This window comes from Aethalodelphis obliquidens, unplaced genomic scaffold (assembly GCF_003676395.1).
Source record: "Aethalodelphis obliquidens isolate GAN/ISIS:26980383/991018 unplaced genomic scaffold, ASM367639v1 scaffold82, whole genome shotgun sequence".
Lineage (NCBI taxonomy): Eukaryota > Metazoa > Chordata > Mammalia > Artiodactyla > Delphinidae > Aethalodelphis > Aethalodelphis obliquidens.
In genome coordinates, this window is record NW_020838026.1 from 4,869,479 (window position 1) to 4,892,443 (window position 22,965).

General features: G+C 37.8%; 1 protein-coding gene across 5 annotated transcripts in view; it reads left to right on the plus strand.

Moving 5' to 3' along the window:
• ARHGAP32 (Rho GTPase activating protein 32) overlaps nucleotides 1-22,965 on the plus strand; it is a 263,302-nt gene that overhangs the window by 156,458 nt on the left and 83,879 nt on the right. For all 5 annotated transcript variants that reach the window (XM_027092877.1, XM_027092879.1, XM_027092878.1 and 2 more), the window contains one exon: nucleotides 7,196-7,282. In XM_027092877.1, coding sequence (XP_026948678.1) covers nucleotides 7,196-7,282 — 87 coding nt within the window. The remainder of the gene's footprint in view (nucleotides 1-7,195; nucleotides 7,283-22,965) is intronic.

A 22,965-nucleotide genomic window follows, 5' to 3' on the forward strand; every position in this document is an offset into this window, starting at 1 on the left:
CTAGAGCACAGGCTCAGTAGTTATAGTGCACAGGCTTAGTTGCTCCGAGGCATGTGGGATCTTCCCAGACCAGGGCTTGAAGCCGTGTCCCCTGCATTGGCAGGCAGAGTCTTAACCACTACGCCACCAGGGAAGCCCACTGATAGGGTTCTGATATGAGTCTGCAAGCAATTGATTTATTATGGTCTCTGTGCAGTCAAACCTCTCTGTTAACAATAATCTGTATTTGCAGCCGCTCCCCAGTGCTGGCATTACCACTTCAGCTCCACCTCAGATCATCAGTCATTAGATTCTCATAAGGAGCGTGCAACCTAGATCCCTCGCGTGCGCAGTTCACAGTAGGGTTCGTGCTCCTAAGAGAATCTAATGCCACTGCTGATCTGACAAGAGGTGGAGCTCAGGTAGTAATGCAAGCAATGGGGAGCGGCTGAAAATAGAGATGAAGCTTCACTCGCTCACCTGCCGCTCACTTCCTGCTGTGCGGCCCAGTTCCCAATAGGCCACAGACTGGTACCAGTCCGTGGCCCGGGGCTTGGGGACCCCTGGTGTAGACCAGATGCAGCGAGGCCCAGAACTAGGGAAGTAGCAGTGGAGAACAGGAAGAAAGGAACGGGTGTGAGAGACAAGTTTTGGGAAGACAGGAGAGATTAAGGAATCAAAGGTCTAGGTTAGATCTTAACCCTGGGAATATGAAAAGAAAGGGTGTGTGGAGAGGAGGGGGTGGTAGAGGAATCAAGGGTGATTAGGTTGGTCAATTGGGTGAATAGTTATATTTATTTACTTTGGGAATTCAAGAGGTAGAAGAGAATATGCAGGGAAAGAGAATGAATTCAGTTTTGAAAATGAGTGCTGTATTCCAGTGAGACAATGTTTGCTTCTTCAGTCATTCATCAAATAATTAGTGATCCCCACTTAAATTCCAGATACTTTTCAAGATGTTGGGGTGGGTATACACCTATCTCATTTTTTTCGCTATATATTATGTTCAAGGAATCTGTCAATGTGTATTACAAAGATTTTTATCCCCATTTGTGACTCATCTTTTCATCTGGTTTATTGTGGCCCTTTGTGATAACTTTAGAAACTTTGATGGACAGTTGCTATTACCTGTTTTTGTGAAGGGGTCTAGAGTTGGGGCTCTCCTATTCCTGCATCTTCCTAATATCCCTTCTCAAATAATCTCATTATGTCTGACTTTTTCTTTTTCCTCTGGGATTCCCATAATGTATTGTTTTGGTCCTCTTTATGGTGTCCTACAGTCTCTTAGGTACTTTTCATTTTCCTTAATTCTTTCTTCTTTCTGTTCTTTGGAGTGTATACTTTCTTTCACTTTTTTTTTTTTTTTTTTGGTTGTGCTGGGTGGCTTGCAGGATCTTAGTTCCCTGACCAGTGATTGAACCTGGGCCCTCAGCAGTGAGAGCGTGGAGTCCTAACCACTGGACCACCAGGGCCCTGGACTGTATACTTTTATTTGCCCTTTCTTTAAGTAAACTGATTCTTCTTCCTGCCTAAATCTGCTGTTGATCTCTTCTAGTGAAATTTTCATTTTAGATAGTGATTTGTCATCCCCCAAGTCTGTGTTTGGTTCCTTTTTTTTCTTTCTTTTTATTGATATGCTCACTTATTCATACATTGTTTTCCTGCTTTCCTTTAGTTCTGTGTAGTTTCTTTGAGCTCTCTGAGTGTATTTTATGTAGTTTATTTAAAATCTACTAAACTGGAACTTCCCTGGTGGTCCAGTGGTTAGGACTCCTTGCTTCCACTGTAGGGGGCGTGGGTTCCATCCCTGGTCAGGGAACTAAGATCCTACAAGCTGCACTGCACAGCCAAAAAAAAAAAAAACTACTAGATTTTGTATCCGGACTTCTCAGGGATATTTTCTTTTGTTTTATTTATTTTTTCTTGTGAAGTTTTTTGTGCATATCTTGTGATTTTTTTTTTGTTGTTGCATACTGGACATTTGACTGTTATAATGTGTAACCCTGGGAATCAGATTCCACCCCTTTATACAGGTTTGCTGTCTTTTTTTGTGAAGGCTGCAGTTGTCTGTTTGTGACCTTTCCAGGCTGTTTTTGCAAAGACTGTATTTCTTGTCATAGGTGCTCACTGAACGCTCTCTTCTTTTAGCTTGTGTTCCAGAAGGGTTTTGTCAGGGAATTCCTTGAATGCTGGGAGCTAAAAATAAAACAAACAAAAAGCCACTTCCCCAGTCTTTGCACATTTCCTTTGTGGTGGGGTGCTCATTCAACACTTAACCAAGCTGTTTACAGCTCTGTCTTAGCTAAAGTTTAATTAGAGGTTAAAGCTTAGGGTCTTATTATGCCCTTTGCGTGCATGTGTCTCACCCTGAACATGTTCATGGGTTTCTGCTGTTTTCTAGAGTAGTGAGAAAGTTCGTTCTGAGAGTTTTTGCTTGTTTTCTCATGTTTCTGTGAACGGACTGGAGTTTGGAGCTGCCTACTCCACCATTTTGTTGATAACCATTTGACTATACTGTTTTGCTTTTAATTCCCTCCACCCCATCTCCTTGCTTTAATTTGGAAATTTGCTCTCTCCTTCCCCCCCCTTCTGTTCTACTTAGGAAGATTGATTTTCTTCTATTCTTAATTCTGTTACAGGTATTGACATTTAAAAATTTTACCTCCCTCTTTATTGTTTGGAAGTTACAGCGGGTTTTTCTGTTCTTTTAGTGGCTACCATTAAAAATTTAACTTGAACACCTAATTTTTAGTCTGAAGTTTATCAGTGTCTTTACTTTCTCTCTCAAGCAATACCAGCACTTAGAATGTTTTAAGTGGGATTACTCTTTCTTGTCTTCCATGGTAGTGTTGTTCAGGATTTATAGTTTCATCTCTTTATTTCTTATAATTAATCATTATTTTTGTTATACGTTAAGATTTGTTTAGATGTAATACTTACTTGCTGAATTCTTTGCTCAATATTTCTGCTTTATACCTTAGTTCTTTATCCTGGAATCCTTTTTCATCTTTTTTTTTTTTTTTTTTTTTTTGCGGTACACGGGCCTTTCACTGTTGTGGCTTCTCCCGTTGCGGAGCACAGGCTCCAAACGCGCAGGTTCAGCGGCCATGGCTCACGGGCCCAGCCGCTCCACGGCATGTGGGATCTTCCTGGACCAGGGCACGAACCCGTGTCCCCTGCATCGGCAGGTGGACTCTCAACCACTGTGCCACCAGGGAAGCCCCCTTTTTCATCTTTAAGTACATATTTTGGAAGTCTTTTTAGTGAGGATTTGTTGATGGGAGCTAATGAGTTTTGTTTTGTGTCTTGTTTTTAAAATGTTATTTATTTGCTTATTTATTTATTTTTGGCTGCGTTGGGTCTTCGTTGCTGCGTGCTGGCTTTCTCTAGTTGTAGTGAGTGGGGGCTACTCTTCATTGTGATGTGCAGGCTTCTCATTGTGGTGGCTTCTTTTGTTGTGGAGCACAGGCTTAGTTGCTCCATGGCATGTGGGATCTTCCCGGACCAGGGCTCGAACCCGTATCCCCTGCATTGGCAGGTGGATTCTTAACCACTGCACCACCAGGGAAGTCCAAATTCATTAAGTTTTCATTCATCAGAAAATTCTTTTTTTTTTTCTCTCTTTTCTTGTAGGTTTAGGTATGAATAAAACCTTGGTTAATTTGTTTTCTTTTCTCAAAACTATTAAGATAGTCTCAAACTTCTACTGTCTATTACTGTTGAGAATTTAGGTGTTTTATGTTTACTTAATACTTACCCTTTCTGATGTTGTTTATTCCTTCCTGAAGTTCTGGGGTTTTGTCTAGTACTATTTCCCTTCAATCTTAGAAAGTTGTATTAGCTTTTATGTTGCACTGGTCTGTTAGAAACATATTCTCTCAGCTTTTGTCACTTGTAAATTTGTTTATATTTCTTAATTTTCTGAAGTTTATTTTAGTGGGATATAGAATTGACAGTATTTTTCTTCTAGCACTTTAACTCTGTTTCTCTTTTGTCTCCTGGCCTCTCTTATTTCTGGTGAGAATTTAGCTGTCACTTATCTATTTTCCCCTTAATGTTATATGTTTTTCTCTTTGCCTGCTTTAAAGATTCTTGTCTTTATTTTGTTGTTCAAAAGTGTGATTATGATATGCCTAGTAGTGATTTTTTTTTTTTTTTTTTTTGGCTGTACGCGGGCCTCTCACTGCTGTGGCCTCTCCCGCTGCGGAGCACAGGCTCCGGACGCGCAGGCTCAGCGGCCATGGCCCACGGGCCCAGCCGCTCCGCGGCACGTGGGATCCTCCCAGACCGGGGCACGAACCCGTGTACCCTGCATCGGCAGGCGGACCCTCAACCACTGCGCCACCAGGGAAGCCCCCTAGTAGTGATTTTTGAAATTTATCCTATTTGGGGTTCACTGTTTCTTGTATTTGTTAGTTGGTATCTTTTACCTGTTTTAGAAAGTTCTCATCTGTTGTCCCAGCAATACTTCTCTGCCCCATTCCAATCCCATTTCCTTCTAGTACGCCAGTTGTACATATTGCTTGTCTGTTTGGTATTCTTTCAGAGATCTTAACTGTACTGTTATTTATTTATTTATTTTTTGGTCATTCTTTTTTTTCTGTTTTTTTTTCATCTTGGATACTTTCTGTTGACCTGTTTTTAAGTTCAGTGATTCTTTCATTTATTATATTCAGTTTGCTGTTAATATCTGACAGCATAGTTTTATTTTTAGCATTTCTTTTGAATGATTTGTAGATCAGTCTCTGCTAGAATTCCCTATATTCTTATATTCTTACATATTATCTTTTCAGACTAAATTTTAGAATTTCTACCATAATTAATTTACATTCTTTTTATTATTTCAATATCTGGGCCATTTGTGTGTCTGTCCCTTATCCTGTTTCCTCTCTTGACCTTGGATCACAATTTCTGGCTTCCATGTATGTTTTGTAATTTTTTATGCCGAATTTGTAATATAAGAGACAGTGGAGACTAAAGTCAGTGATTTTTATCTTCAGGAATGGGCTTATCCCTTCTTTTTCCATTCTGTTAGATTGTTGTGGTAGATTTTGTTAGTCATGTTTGATGGGGCCCTGAGTTAAGCTGACCTATGGCTGTTATAGACCTGGCCTTTGGCAACTTTGCTTTAGTTTCTCATTACTTTTAAATATTTTGAGTGTAAGTTCAGGAAGTTTGTTTTTTTCAGTAGGGAGAAGTGAAGATTGGTGAGATCTCTTTGTGCTTTACTGCTAAGCCTCTAGTTTTCTGAACTGAGGGAGAGCAACCCACCTGGTTGTTAGTTCTCTTTGCTCCCCAGCTTTTTGTGCCAACAAGTGCTCTCTTCCGGCTAGCCTTGCCCAGATCCTAGTGTGTAGCTGCCTTATACTCTTATAGCACCCGCGATGCCTCAGTGGGGTTTCTCTCAGCTTTTCTGTGCCACCTCCAGTCACCAGTTGTTAAATGCCCCGAGAGCCGCAGAGGATCTTTCTCAGCTTTCTTGCCTTCTCTCCCGTCTCCACTGCGCTGACTTGTGCTTGGGGAGACTCCACACACTTCATGGGTTCACATCTCTCAGTTCTCCTGCTCTCTCCCCCTGCCCCGCCGTTGGTGTACTGACTGTGTCCACTTGGTGAACACCTGTGGGAGTCAGTTGCTGGGTAGGTGTTGATGGTGCTCCTTGGAATTTTAGTTTGTCACTCCAGTACACATGCAGTCAGTTGGGGTTTGGCTGGTTTCTCCTTACCGTGTCTAAGGCAGGTTCTTTATCCTCCTGCGTCTTTGCCAGGTATCAGAGCACACCCATACGAATCTCTTCTGTCTCAGGAAAGTCTTGTCCCTGTTTGCAACTTAGTTCGTGTAGGTTTCTCTTCACTTTTTAAAAAACTCATTTTGTAGTTAATCTGGCTTATTTTTGGCTAGTGTGAGAATGATCATTATCCTCTGAACTTCTCCTACTTAATACCAGGAGGTTTTTTTTTTCTTTTCTTTTCTTTTTTAATACTTCCAGTGATACTGCTTTCAAAAAATAGAGACTATATTCTCATCAACTTTATATTTCTTATAACATTAACTATAATGATAGGTAATGTTTATTAAGTACTTACTGAGTGCCAGGCACCTTGGTAAACACTTTAAATGCATTATCTCATTTAACGAACTCGGGAATAGGTGTTATTATATCATTCCCATTTTCCAGATGAGAGATTAAGTAGGTAGGTCAACATTATATAACCAGTTAGTGGCACTTTTGAACTCAGGGTTGTCTGTATCTGGAGCTGAGTTTGCAGATTCACATCCCTAGATGGGAAGGATATGTAAATAAATGAGTGAAGTGAGTAGGGTGTAAAAAAATAACAAAGCAAGTAGCATGATGAATGACAGTTAACATTCAACCTAGATATTGACTAAAAAATAAAGAGTAATCACTTCTGTGACAAAGTCTCTGGGAGAATACTTGCCTCATTCAGAGGCGGGTGGTCACTTAGCTCCAGCCACTTGTTGACCATGTGAGAATATGGGTCTAGTAGTTCAGATTTTCAGATTTTTCAATAGAAGTCAGAAATCTGTATTTTTCATATGAGACTGCCTAGTTCCTAAATGTTAGCTGCTGGTTCAAATAAAAATAAAATAAAATCCAGTGTTCAGACCTGCATGGTGAGTCTGAAATAAAATGTGTCTGCAGGCCCAACCTGTTCTCTGGCAGCCAGCGTGCAGTCTCTGTAATAGAGCCTGAGCTCTTTTAGACCACTGGTCACGCTGTCTCTCAGGGCCCGCCTGAATGCCTTCCTTTCACATTTGTGCTGTACCTCAGGGATGTGAAGGCCTGCTTTGGAATGAATGTACTATTTTATTTACTGCTGTTATACCGTTCTGCTAGTTTAGATATAAGCTACAAAGAAAAATTTTAGAAACGTATTTTTAATTTATTATTTATTTTTTTAATTTTTATTTTTTATTGGAGTATAGTTGATTAACAATGTTGTGTTAGCTTCAGGTGTACAGCAGAGTGATTCAGTTATACATTTACATGTATCTATTCTTTTGCAAGTAGAAACATATTTTTTAAAAATCCTGAAATCTTCATCTTATCTGCTTTAAGCAATAGAGTTCTGTTATAAGGCATACCTTACATTAAGTTGATGGGGAGGGACAGGTATTATTGAATGCTTATTTTATTTTGTTCATTAATCATGACTTTCTCTTCCTCTCTTTTGCCCTTTCTTCTTTGACATAGCTTTCACTTTCAGAAGAACAGAATGAAGTAACAAAAAATGGCTGTGAATCTAAAGAGCTGGTCTACCTCGTGCACATTGCTTGTCAGGTAATTTTGTGGATGTGTTCTCCATTTCACATAAAATTTAATGAGAATTAAATATGAATGAATAACATTGAATAAATGAATGAATAAATATGAACAAATAACATTGACTGCGGTAACACAAATGTTTTATTTTATTCTTTCTCCCATTCATATTGGCATTTCTGCATATACTCAGAGTTGAAACAATCAATTTAATAGAGTCAATTTAATAGATATTTAATTTACAAACGTAAGTAAAAATTCTTCCTGTAAGAGTAAAGGAAATAGGACTTCCTTGGTGGCGCAGTGGTTAAGAATCCACCTGCCAATTCAGGGGACACAGGTTTGAGCTCTGGTCCAGGAAGATCCCACATGCCGTGCAGCAACTAAGTCCATGCACCACAACTACTGAGCCTGTGCTCTAGAGCCCGTGAGCCACAGCTACTGAAGCTCACGCACCTAAATCCTGTGCCCTGCAATGAGAAGCACGCACACCTCAACGAAAGAGTAGCCCCCACTCGCCGCAACTAGGGAAAACCTGCGTGCACCAACGAAGACCCAACGCGGCCAAATAAATAAATAAAATCCTTTAAAAAAAAAAAGAGTAAAGGAAATATATTGTTTATTGATGATGAGGTTAAATGAGTCAGCTACTGGTCACATATTACAATAAAAGAACAGACTAAGTAGTGTCTGCATCAGATGCACACTTTTCTAACCAAGATGGTAAGTTCCACTGTGGTGTAACAATGTGTGTACGTTTCAGAAGTGTGCTATTTCTTAAATCTTAGTATTAGAACTTTTTTGAGGGTAATTACCATGACTTGCTCTTAATGAGATTTAAAATATGTCATTTGTAGCATTGATTATTTCCTCCATCAAGTAAGCAGTTAGTTCCCTTATTTTTTCTTTGCTCATTGAGCCTTCTTGCCTACCTTTGAACTAGTCATTGTAAAGCAAGTGTTTTCTAGGAAAGCTTTCTTATGTACAAAGTTTTTAGTTTTCTTTGAGAGAGTAAGATAGGGGAGTTTATGGGTTTTTTTTCCTAAAAAGTACTATTCATGTACCTGAAATTAAAAATTAAATAGTCTGGAAAAGTCTAATGGCTATTTCATATGGGAAATACTTAAGTTCTTAGTCTTGGTGTGACTTTAAGGGCAAACCTTTTATAATTAAGTGCTTTTATTTGTAGGTGAGAGAATATGAGATTGGAAATTGAACTTAGTTTGTATATATATGTTCAAAGTTACATATCATTTATACATGTTTTACTGTATGTCATCTTGGTTCCTTTGAGGAAGTGGGCAGCTCTGAATCACTGTTTCATGTCATATTTCATAAAAATGCTTCTACTTGGTGAGTTAATTTTTAAGTGAAAATATCAAATGCTTTCATGATGAACCATTGCTAATACAGGAATATAGAACATTTTTTCTTTATCTAGAGTGCCTGATTGGCATGTGAGTCATGAACTTATTATTCCATCTAAAACCTACACCTTCTAGCATCTTCTCTTCTTACCAGTGATTTACATTTTTTCTGACAATGCAAATATTTTTATTCTTATAAGCAAAACATAATGTCAAAAATACCTATGCTGTTCTTAAAAAATGACCTTCAAAAGGTAAGCATGGTATTTTGGTACCATACATTAAAATGTATAATCGTTACTTGATTATGCCTCCATGAATTAGTGACCTAGATAATTAAGGCTATTTCCTGGTTGTAAATATCTTGTCAAGCTGCTGGAAAAATTTCAGACTACTTGTTATACTATTTACCACATGAAAGTAGTAATTTACTGCATTGTCATAATGCTGTCACGTTTCTCCTCTGCCTCACACCGTAAGTAATCATTGATATGTTCTCATGGCTTACCTTCTGTATTCTTGCCATATATGTCAGCCATAAACCATATTAAACTAGAATCATTTTTTTTTATAACCAAGAGAGACTCACAATCAAACCTTCTAATTTTGCAAATGAGAAAGTTGAGGCCCAAATTATGGAAGTTGCTTTCCTAAGCTATATGAAATCTTAGCAGGAGCTACTGAGGACTTCAGTTTCCTGATTGCCAGCTTTTCTTGCATCACCTTGGAATTTGCAATCTACAACAGATTTTGGAGATTGCTTAATCTTCAGATGAGATACGATCACCCTTACGCCCTGTAATCTATTCGTTATAGAAGCTAATTTCATATTTCATATCTTTGCTAATTTCTAATTTTTAATAATGTGCACTTGAAATTTTGTTTATTTAACCAAAATTCTTGGTCCTTCATTTGAACCCACTTTCTTTGCTTTATCTTTTATCTTAGAAAGTGTCCAGTTAAACAGCTGTGATCTTTTTCCTTTCTGTAGGTTAAGTGATATGATTTCTTTAGGTATTACCTTTGAATCTTGTAATGGTGTCTTTGTCTCTGCCTTTTACAGTTTTAATTTCTTTTTAAATTGTGAACCCAGAAATGTAAGCCATATCTTCCATACTACATAGATCCAAATTCAGTAGGCATTTTTTGATCACTTATATGTCTAGTACACAAGTGTTATGGCATGCAGCATATCATTTAATTCTTAAAACCTCTGTGAGGCAAATAGTCTGATTTAAAAACATCAGTTTTTAAGTGTTATGTTTTTTATAGATTTATTTACTTACTCATTTATTTATTTATTTATGGATGTGTTGGGTCTTCATTGCTGCCTGTGGGCTTTCTCTAGTTGTGGCGAGGGGGGTTGTACTGTTTGTTGCGGTGTGCAGGCTTCTCATTGTGGTGGCTTCTCTTGTTGTGGAGCATAGGCTCTAGGCGCACGTGCTTCAGTAATTGTGGCATGTGGGCTCAGTAGTTGTGACTCACGGGCTCTAGAGCACAGGCTCAGTAGTTGTGGTGCACGGGCTTACTTGCTCCGCAGCAGGTAGGATCTTCCCAGACCAGGGCTCGAACCCGTGTCCCCTGCATTGGCAGGCAGATTCTTAACAACTGCACCACCAGGGAAGCTCCTAAGTGTTAATTTTAAAATGACTAATTTAAACCTAGCTGTTGCAAGAATTTATTTTAACATGTGCCCTAATGAAAATTTGTTTCTGATCTTTCCCCCTCTGAGTATAGTATTGTTGGTTTAAGAATAATGGTTGCTTAATGAAATAGTTAGTTATTGTTCCACAGTAAGCTTTAGAGAAGTTGAAATGAATGGTTCTTATTGAAGTTGGATTGTATGAACTACCTTTGTATTTACCAGAATTCATCAATGTATAATAGTTTATTTTTTCTGAAGATCAAGTTTTTCATAAATATTTACAGTAGAAGGAAATGGACTGTCAGTCAGGAGGCCTAAATTTGTCCCAACTGTGCCATGACTAACCAGCTGTGTGGCTGACAGGGTCTTAGTGCTCTGGCCGGGTGTCAGACCTGAGCTTCTGAGGTGGGAGAGCCAAGTTCAGGACACTGGTCCACCAGAGACCTCTGGGCCCCACGTAATGTCAAACGGTGAAAGCTCTCCCAGAGATCTCCATTTCAATGCTAAGACCCAGCCCCACTCAATGACCAGCAGTCTACAGTGCTGGACACCCTATGTCAAACAACTAGCAAGACAGGAACACAAGCCCACCATTAGCAGAGAGGCAGCCTAAAATCATAAGAAGTTCACAGACACCCCAAAACACACTACTGGACGTGGTCCTGCCCACCAGAAAGACAAAATCCAGCCTCATCCACCAGAACACAGGCACTAGTCCCCTCCACCAGAAAGCCTACACAACCCACTGAACCAACCTTACCCACTGGGAGCAGACACCAAAAACAACGGGAACTACCGACCTGCAGCCTGCGAAAAGGAAACACCAAACACAGTAAGTTAAGCAAAATGAGAGACAGAAATACACAGCAGATGAAGGAGCAAGGTAAAAACCCACCAGCCCAAACAAATGAAGAGGAAATAGGCAGTCTACCTGAAAAAGAATTCAGAGTAAAGATAGTAAAGATGATCCAAAATCTTGTAATTAGAATGGAGAAAATACGAGAAACGTTTAACAAGGACCTAGAAGAACTAAAGAGCAAACAAACGATGATGAACAACACAATAAATGAAATTAAAAATTCTCTAGAAGAAATCAATAGCACAATAACTGAGGCAGAAGAACGGATAAGTGGCCTGGAAGATAAAATAGTGGAAATAACTACCACAGGGCAGAATAAAGAAAAAAGAATGAAAAGAATTGAGAACAGTCTCAGAGACCTCTGGAACAACATTAAATGCACCAACATTTTAATATATAGGTATCCCAGAAGAAGAAGAGACAAAAAAAGTAACTGAGAAAACATTTGAAGAGATTATAGTTGAAAACTTCCCTAGTATGGGAAAAGAAATAGTCAAGCAAGTCCAGGAAGCACAGAGAGTCCCGATAAATCCAAGGAGAAACACACCAGGACATATTAATCAAACTCTCAAAAATTAAGTACAAATAAAAAAATATTAAAAGCAGCAAGGGAAAAGCAACAAATAACATACAAGGGAATCCCCATAAGGTTAACAGCTGATCTTTCAGCTGAAACTCTGCAAGCCAGAAGGGAGTGGCAGGACATATTTAAAGTGATGAAAGGGAAAAACCTACAACCAAGATTACTCTACCCAGCAAGGATCTCATTGAGATTCAACAGAGAAATTAAAACCTTTAAAGACAAGCAAAAGCTAAGAGAATTCAGCACCACCAAACCAGCATTACAACAAATGCTAAGTAAAGGAACTTCTCTAGGCAGGAAACACAAGAGAAGGAAAACACCTACAATAACAAACCCAAAGCAATTAAGAAAATGGTAAAAGGAACATACATATCGATAATTACCTTAAATGTAAATGGATTAAATGCTCCAATCAAAAGACACAGACTGGCTGAATGGATACAAAACAAGACCCGTATATATGCTGTCTACAGGAGACCCACTTCAGACCTAGGGACACATACAGACTGAAAGTGAAGAGATGGAAAAAGATATTCCATGCAAATGGAAATCAAAAGAAAGCTGGAGTAGCAATTCTCATATCAGACAAAAGAGACTCTAAAATAAAGACGATTACAAGAGACAAAGAAGGAGACTACATAATGCTCAAGGGACCAATCCAAGAAGAAGATATAACAATTGTAAATAATAATGCACCCAACACAGGAGGACTTCAATGCGTAAGGCAAATGCTAACAGCCATAAAAGGGGAAATCAACAGTAACACAATCATAGTAGGGGACTCTACCACCCCACTTTCACCAACAGACAGATCATCCAAAATGAAAATAAATAAGGAAACACAAGCTTTAAATGACACATTAAACAATATGGACTTAATTGATATTTATAGGGCATTCCATCCAAAAGCAGCACAAACACTTTCTTTTCAAGTGCTCATGGAACATTCTCCAGGATAGATCATGTCTTGCGTCACAAATCAAGCCTGTGTATATTTAAGAAAATTGAAATTGTATTTTTTTCCTACACAACGCTATGAAACTAGATATCGATTACAGGAAAAAACTTGCAAAAACAGAAACATGAAGGCTAAAGAATACACTACTAGATAACCAAGAGATCACTGAAGAAATCAAAGAGGAAATCAAAAAATACCTAGAAACAAATGACAATAAAAACACAACATGGGATGCAGCAAAAGCAATTCTAAGGGGGAAGTTTATAGCAATACAATCCTACCTCAAGAAACAAGAAGCATCTCAAATAAACAACCTAACCTTACACCTAAAGCAGATAGAGAAAGAAGAACAAAAAGAACCAAAAGTTAGCAGAAGGAAAGAAATCATAAAAATCAGATCAGAAATAAATGAAAAAGAAATGAAGGACACAGTAGCAAAGATCAGTAAAACTAAACGCTGGTTCTTTGAGAAGATAAACAAAATTGGTAAACCATTAGCCAGACTCATCAAGAAAAAAAGGGAGAAGACTCAAATCAACAGAATTAGAGTGAAAAAGGAGAAGTAACAACTGACACTGCAGAAATACAAAGGATCATGAGAGATTCCTACAAGCAACCTTATGCCAATAATATGGACAACCTGGAAGAAATGGACAAATTCTTAGAAAAGCACAACCTTCTGAGACAGAACCGGGAAGAAGTAGAAAATATAAACAGACCATTCACAAACACTGAAATTGAAACTGTGATTTAAAAATCTTCTAACAAACAAAAGCCCAGGACCAGATTACTTCACAGGCGAATTCTACAGACATTTAGAGAAGAGCTAACACCTGTCTTTCTCAAACTCTTCCAATATACAGCAGAGGGAGGAACATTCCCAAACTCATTCTATGAGGCCACCATCACCCTGATAACAAAACCAGACAAGGATGTCACAAAGAAAACTACAGGCCAATATCACTGATGAACATAGATGTAAAAATCCTCAACAAAATACTAGCAAACAGAATCCAGCAGCACATTAAAAGAATCATACCCCACGATCAAGTGGGGTTTATCCCAGGAATGCAAGCATTCTTCAGTATGTGCAAATCAATCAATGTGATGCACCTTATTAGCAAATTGAAGGAGAAAAACCATGTGATCTTCTCAGTAGATGCAGAAAAAGCGTTTGACAAAATTCAACACCCAGTTATGATAAAAACCCTCCAGAAAGTAGGCATAGAGGGAACTTTCCTCAACATAATAAAGGCCATATATGACAAACCCACAGCCAACATCGTTCTCAGTGGTGAAAAACTGAAACCACTTCCACTGTTATCAGAACAAGGTAAGGTTGCCCACTCTCACCACTATTATTCAACATAGTTTTGGAAGTTATAGCCACAGCAATCAGAGAATAAAAAGAAACAAAAGGAATCCAAATAGGAAAAGAAGAAGTAAAGCTGTCACTGTTTGCAGATGACATGATACTATACTTAGAGACTCTTAAAGAGGCTACCAGAACACTACTAGAGCTAATCAATGAATTCGGTAAAGTAGCAGGATACAAAATTAATGCACAGAAATGTCTTGCACTCCTATACACTAATGATGAAAAATCTGTAAGAGAAATTAAGGAAACACTCCTGTGTGCCACTGCAACAAAAAGAACAAAATACCTAGGAATAAACCTACCTAAGGAGACAAAAGACCTGTATGCAGAAAATTATAAGACACTTATGAAAGAAATTAAAGATGATACAAATAGATGGAGAGATATACCATCTTCTTGGATTAGAAGAATCAACATTGTGAAAGTGACTATACTACCCAGAGCAATCTACAGATTCAGTGCAATCCCTGTCAAATTACCACTGGCATTTTTCACAGAACCAGAACAAAAAAATTCCACAATTTGTATGGAAAAATAAAGGCCCCGAATAGCCAAAGCAATATTGAGAAAGGAAAATGGAGCTGGAGGAATCAGGCTCCCTGTCTTCAGACTATACTACAAACCTACAGTAATCAAGACAGTATGGTACTGGCACAACAGAAATATAGATCAATGGAAGAAGATAGAAAGGCCAGAGATAAACCCATGCACATATGGTCACCTTATCTTTGATAAAGGAGGCAAGAAAATGCAATGGAGAAAAGACAGCCTCTTCAGTAAGTGGTGTTGGGAAAACTGGACAGCTACATGTAAAAGAATGAAATTAGAGCACTCCCTAGCACCATACACCAAAATAGACTCAAAATGGATTAAAGACCTAGATGTAAGGCCAGACACTATAAAATTCTTAGAGGAAAACACAGGCAGAACACACTATGACATAAATCACAGCAAGATCCTTTTTGACCCACCTCCTAGAGAAATGGAAATAAAAAGAAAAATAAACAAATGGGACCCAATGAAACTTAAAAGCTTTTGCACAGCAAAGGAAACCATAAACAAGACAAAAAGACAACCCTCAGACTGGGAGGAAATATTTGTAAACGAAGGAACTGACAAAGGATTAATCTCCAAAATTTACAAGCAGCTCATGCAGCTCAATAACAAAAAAACAAACAACCCAATCCAAAAAGGGGCAGAAGACCTAAATAGACATTTCTCCAAAGAAGATATACAGACTGCCAACAAACACATGAAAGGATGCTCAACATCACTAATCATTAGAGAAATGCAAATCAAAACTACACTGAGGTATCACCTGACACCAGTCAGAATGGCCATCATCAAAAAATCTACAAACAATAAATGCTGGGGAGGGTGTGGAGAAAAGGGAACCCTGTTGCACTGTTGGTGGGAATGTAAATTGATACAGCCACTATGGAGAACAGTATGGAGGTTTCTTAAAAACTAAAAATAGAACTACCATACGACCCAGTAATCCCACTACTGGGCATATACCGTGAGAAAACCATAATTCAAAAAGAGTCATGTGGGCTTCCCTGGTGGCGCAGTGGTTGAGAATATGCCTGCCAATGCAGAGGACACGGGTTCGAGTCCTGGTCTGGGAAGATCCCACATGCCGTGGAGCAACTGGGCCCGTGAGCCACAGCTACTGAGTCTGCGCGTCTGGAGCCTGTGCTCCGCAACGAGAGAGGCTGCGACAGTGAGAGGCCCGCACACCGCAATGAAGAGTGGCCCCCGCTTGCCACAACTAGAGAAAGCCCTCGCACAGAAACGAAGACCCAACACAGCCATAAATAAATACATAAATAATTCAAAAAAAAAAAAAAGAGTCATGTACCACAATGTTCATTGCAACTATATTTACAATAGCTAAGACATGGAATCAACCTAAGTTTCCATCGACAGATGAATGGATTTAGAAGACGTGGCACATATATATGATGGAATACTGCTCAGCCGTAAAAAGAAACAAAATTGAGTTATTTGTAGTGAGGTGGATGGACCTAATGACTGTCATACAGAGTGAAGTAAGTCAGAAAGAGAAAACCAAATACTGCATGCTAACACATATATATGGAATCTTAAAAAAAAAAAAAGGTTCTGAAGAACCTAGGGGAAGAACAGGAATAAAGATGCAGATGTAGAGAATGGATTTGTGGACACAGGGACAGGGAAGGGTAAGCCAGGATGAAGTGAGAGAGTGGCATGGACACATATACACTACCAAATGTAAAGTAGATAGCTAGTGGGAAGCAGCTGCATAGCACAGGGAGATCAGCTCAGTGCTTTGTGTCCATCTGAGGGGTGGGAGGGAGATGCAAGAGGGAGGAGATATGGCGATATATGTATATGTATAGCTGATTCACTTTGTCATACAGTATAAACTAACACACCATTGTAAAGCAATTATACTCCAATAAAGATGTTAAAAAAATATTTACAGTCATGTGAAAGCTTCTTTATGTCCCCGTTGATGGAGTAAACAGTTGGTTTTAGGGGAATGCTCTTCTGTCTCAAAATATCTCTTGTTCTCTGATGCTTTAAATTCCACCATCAGAAATGCATTCCTCGGTATTAAATAACTCCTCCACTTGGTTGCTTTAGAATATGTTGTTACTAAGGGTGTGGAGTTAATTATTAACGTTTGAAGAGCATCTGTGTATGAACACAATGTATTGAATATAAGCAGATCGCAAACATTCTTATTTAAACCTAAAAACTTTTCTCTGAAATATATATGTTACTATTCCCATTATGTAGAAGAATAAACTGCTGTTCGTCGGTGTTAAGTAACTTGTGTAAAGTCCCCTATTTGGGATAAGGCCAGGCTGAGATTTAAATCAGGTCTTTCTTTTCACTGAACTTCATCATACATACAGTTAATTCAAAGTACTAATTCTCTTGCAAGATAAACTTTCTCATGATTAAAGAGTCTTCAGAGGACATGGGTGAAGACTGTTCTTCTCAGAAAGGACCGCAAGTATGTGTAGATTTTGTCTAACTTTTTCCACCTCTGTTATTACCAAGCTGTATCTCAATCACTGTATCTTGTTAGGCCATTGTTGATAACATCTGCGTTTGCACCCTGTACTTGATTATAACCCTTCAACTGCCAGAATGAGGTAAAATGTAAATTTAAACATGTTACTCTAATGGTTAAAACTCTTCAGTAGATTTCCATTGAATTCAAAACTAAACCCAAACTGCTACCAAGGCCTGTGTGGGCCGTGCAGGATCTGGACCTTGCCTACTTTTTCTAAGCATCATGGGACAATCTTCTCACTCCTACTCTTTGGTCTCACTAGCTTTCAGTCAGTTCCTAAAAGACCCTGGGTTTTTTCCTGAAACAAGGCATTGACCTTTTGGTCAGCTCATCACTCCATTCACACATACAGTTGCTGTGTCTGGTGTCTGCTCAGTTCTCAGGAGGCAGGTTAGATATCACTTCTTTATAGCACAAAAGTATCATTATTTTATTTATGTATTTATTAACTTAAAAAGTATTTTTTTCCTCACTAGAAATAAATTCTAAGAAGTCAGAGGTTTGATGGTACTTTCTTTGTTGTATCTCTAATGCTCGCTCCAGGGCTTGGTACTATGTAGGTGCTCAGTAAATATCTGGTGAGAGAATGAAAGAAAGAAGAACAAAATTTTGTCTTAGAAATTTGATCCTATATACACTGGTATTTTTCTTTTTCTCTCATTCTTCTTTATGAGCCTTGTTAAGAATTGTTGATTTTTGTTATCCTTGGAGAGCAATACTTACTTGATAGTAATAATTATTAAGGTTATAAATTAGCTGCAAATTAAAATTTAGACAGATGTAGATAGTTAATTTTTTGTTCTGTTCTTCATAAAATAATTGAACTTCTAAAATTCTCTGATCATTTACTTTATTCAGCCCATTTGGAAATTCCATGATTAAGGTTGTTTTTTTACATATGAAATTTAAAGTTTTTCTTCCACGTCTACTGAAAAGATAGGTATTTTACTATTTTTAGAATTTTACTGAGTGACTTTAAAACAGTTTGAGAGAATTTGCAAATTATGTGTTACGGTTTTAATTTCCTGTATATAAATTTGCATAAAAACGCAGACTTTTTACTAGCACAAGAACAGTTTTTAAAAGTTGAAAGAAATCAGTTTATTGGTATATGAAGAAATGAATTTTGAAATCCAGGCCCCAGTATTTACCTTTTGAGGATCTGAATGTTCTTTCCGTTATGTGGTTGCTTATTGTTATTTATTTCTTTCAGCAATACTCTATAGAGAGAAGAGAACATGATTACTTTTTATAAATTTAATAAACTTTTTTTTAGACCAATTTTAAATTTACAGCAAAATTGAGTGGAAGTACAAGGTTCCCTTGTGTCCCTTGTCCTCACACATGCACATCCTCCTCCACTATGGACATTCCCCTGCTAACGTCGTACATTGTTACAACTGATGAGCCTACATTGACGTACCATTGTCATTAAGGGTTCATTCATGGTGTTGTGCATTCTGTGGGTTTGGATAAATTTATAATGTGTCTTCACCATCATAGTATGTGGAATAGTTTTACTGTCCTATAATCTCCTGTGCTCCACCTATTCATCTCTCACTTCCCCCTAGCCCGTGGCAACCACTGATTTTTTTCTTAAATTTTCTCCATACTTTTGTATTTTCTACAGTGTCATATGGTTGGAATCATAGTATGTAGCCTTTTCAGGGTGCCTACTTTCACTTAGCAATATGCATTTAAGTTTCATGTCTTTTCATGGCTTGATACTTTGTTTTAGTGCTGAGTCATATTCCATTGTCTGGATGTACCACAGTTCATTTATCCATTCACCAGCTAAAGGACATCTTGGTTGCTTCCAGGCTTTGGCAGCTTTTAATAAAGCTGCTGTAAACCTTTGTGTGCAGGTTTTGTGTGGATATAACTTTTCAGCTCATTTGGGTAAACACAAACATATAACTTTTCAGCTCATTTGGGTGCAATTGCTGGATCCTGTGCTAAGAGTATGATAAATTTTGTAAGAAACTGAAAAGTCTACCTAAATGGCTGTACCATTTTATATTCATACCAGCAGTGAAGGAAAGTTCCTGTTGCTTCCCATCCTCCCTAGCATTTGGTGTTATTAGTGTTCTGGATTTTTGCCACTCCAATAGATGTGTAGTGATATCTTCTTGTTTTTATTTGCCTTGCCCTGATGTCATATGGTGTGGAGCATCCTTTCATATGCTTATTTACCATCTGTATGTCTTTTTAGTGAGGTGCCCATTTTAAAATCAGTTGTTTGTTTTCTTCTTGTTGATTGTTAAGGGTTCTTTGTATATTTCGGTTAAAATCCTTTATCAGTAGATATGTTATTTGCCAATATTTTCTCCCAAGTCCGTGGCTTGTCTTTTCATTCTCTCGACAGGGCAGAAAATCTTAATTTCAGTGAAGTCCAGCTTATCGATTCTTTCTTTCATGGACTGTGCCTTTGCTCTTGTATCTAAAGAAAGTCATCACCAAACCCAAGGTCATCTATATTTTCTCCTGTGTTATCTTCTAAGAGTTTTATTGTTTTGTGTCTTATGCTAAGGTCTTTTTGAGTTAGTTTTTGTGAAAGATGTAAGGTCTGTGTCTAGATTTATTTTTTTGTGTGTGGATGTTCAGTTGTTCCAGCACCATTTGTTGAAAAAAACCATCTTTTCTCCATTGTATTGCCTTTGCTTTTTTGTCAAACATCAGTTGACTGTACTTTGGTTGGTCTGTTTCTGGGCTGTCTGTTCTGTTCCATTTATGTATATGTCTGTTCCTTTCCTAATACCATATTGTGTTGATTATTGTAGCTTTATGGTAAGTCTTGAAGTTACATACCATCAATCCTCCAACTTTCTTCTTTTTCTTTAATATTGTGTTAGCTGTTCTGGGACTTTTGCCTCTCCATATACACTTTAGAATCAGTTTTTCAATATTCAGAAAAATAACTTGCTGGGGTTTAGGCTGGGGAAGGATTGTGAATCTGTAGATCAAGTTGGGAAGAATTAACACCTTGGCAATATTGAATCTTCCTGTCCGTGAACATGGTATATCTCTCCATATTTAGTTCTTTGACTTCTTTCACCAGAGTTTTATAGTTTTCCTCATATAGATCTTGCACATAGTTTGTTAGATTTATGCCTAAGTATTTCATTTTTGGGGTGGTAATGTAAATGGTATTGTGTTTTTAATTTCAGACTCCACTTATTTATTGCCTGGTATATAGGAAAGCAGTTGACTTTTGTATATTAACCTTGTATCCTGCTACTTTGCTGTAATCACTTACTGGTTCTAGATGGGGTTTTTTTTGTTGTTTTGTTCTGTATTTTCTACCTAGATGATCATGTCATCTGTGTACAAACGCAGTTTTATTTCTTCCTTACCAATCTATATATCTTTTATTTCCTTTTCCTGTCTTACTGCATTAGCTAGGAATTCCAGCACAGTGTTTTAAATCAGTGATGAGAGAAGATATCCTTGCCTTGTTCCTGATCTTAGTTGGAAAGCTTCAAGCTTCTTACCAAAAGTCAGTTCCATTTCTATAAACTCTAATAACAGATTATCAGAAAGAGAAATTAAGAAAACAATCCCACAGTTGCATCAAAAATAATAAAATACCTAGGAATAAATTTAACCAAGGAGGTGAAAGATCTGTACACTGAAAACTGTAAGGCACTGCTGAAAGAAATGGAAGATGACACAAATAAATGGAAAGATAATTCTTTGCTCGTGGATTGAAATAATTGATATTGTTAAAATGTGCATACTCCCCAAAGCAATGTACAGATTCAGTGCAATCCCTACCAACATTCCAATAGTGTCTTTCACAGAAATAGAAGAAACACCCCTAAAATTTGTTTGGAACCACAAAAGACCCCAAATATTCAAAGCAATCTTGAGAAAGAAGAACAAAACTGGAGGTATCATGTGCCCTGATTTCAAACTATATTACAAAGTTATAGTAATCAAAACAGTATGGTATTGGCATAAAAACAGAAAAATAATCAATGGAGTAGAATAGAGAGCCCAGAAATAAACCCACACGTATATGGTCACTTAGTTTACAGGAAAGGAACCAAGAATATACAATGGGGAAAGCACAGTTTCTTGAATAAATGGTGCTGGGAAAACTGGGCCACCACATGCAAAAGAATGAAAATAGACTTGTACCATACACAAAAATTAGCTCAAAATGGTTTAAAGGCTTAGATGTAAGACCTGAAGGCATAAAACTCCTAGAAGAAAACATGGGTAATATTCCCCTTAACATCAGTCTTGGTGATGATTTTTTAAAATCTGATTCCAAAAGCAAATGTTTATAAACAAGTGGAACTACAAAAAAACTAAAAGGTCTGAACTGCAAAGGAAAGCATCAAGAAAGTAAAAAGATAACCTGTGGAATGGGAAAAAATATTTGCAAACCACGTATCTGATAAGGGGTTAATATCCAGTATATACAAGGAACCCCTATAACTCAATAGCAGAAAACAGTCTGATTAAAAAATGGGCAGAGGTCTCTTCAGTCTCTTTAGCAAGTGGTGTTGGAAAAGCTAGACAGCCTCATGTAAATCAGTGAAGTTAGAACACTGCCTCACACCATACACAAAAATAAACTCAAAACGGTTTAAAGACCTAAGTATAAGACATGACACCATGAAACTCCTAGAAGAGAACATAGGCAAAATTTCTCTGACATAAATCATAACAATATTTTCTTAGGACCATCTCCCAAGGCAAAAGAAATAAAAGCAAAATTAAACAAATGGGACCTAATCAAACTTAAAGGGTTTTGCACAGCAAGGAAGCCATCAACAAAATGAAAAGACAGCCTGTGGAATGGGGGAAATAGTTGCAAACGATGTGACCAACAAGGGGTTAATACCCAAAATATATAAATAGCTCATACAGCTCCATATCAAAAAAAAACAAACAACCCAATCAAAAAATGGGCAGAAGACCTAAATAGACATTTCTCCAAAGAAGACATAGAGATGGTCAACAGGCATATGAAAAGATGCTCAAAATCACTAATTATTAGAGAAATGCAAATCAAAACTATAGTCAGATATCACCTCACACCAATTAGAATGGGCATCATCAGAAAATTTACAAACAAATGCTGGAGAGGGTGTGGAGGAAAGGGAACCCTCTTGCACTGTTGGTGGGAATGTAAATTGATACAGCCACTATGGAGAACAGTATGGAGGTTCCTTAAAAAACTAAAAATAGAATTACCATATGACCCAGCAATCCCACTACTGGGCATATACCCAGAGAAAGCCATAATTCAAAAAGACACATACACCCCAATGTTCATTGCAGCACTATTTACAATAGTCAGGTCATGGAAGCAACCTAAATGCCCATCGACAGATGAATGGATAAAGAAGATGTGGTACATATATACAATGGAATATTACTCAGCCATAAAAAGGAACGAAGTTGGGTCATTTGTAGAGACGTGGATGGACCTAGAGACTGTCATACAGAGTGAAGTAAGTCAAAGAGAAAAACAAATATTGTATATTGACACACATATGTGGAATCTAGAAAAATGGTACAGTTGAACCTGTTTGCAAGGCAGAAATAGACACACAGACGTAGAGAACAAACGTATGGACACCAAGGGGAGAAGCGGGGGGTGGGGTGGGATGAATTGGGAGATTAGGATTGACATGTATACACTAATATGTATAAAACAGATAACTAATAAGAACCTGCTGTATAACACAGGAACTCCACTTAGCTGTACAGTAGAAACTAACACAACATTGTAAAACAATTATACCCCATTAAAAAAATTAATATTAAAATTTTTTTTAAAAAGGTATCCCCTCACTATGGTCAGAATGACCATCATCAAAAAGTCTACAA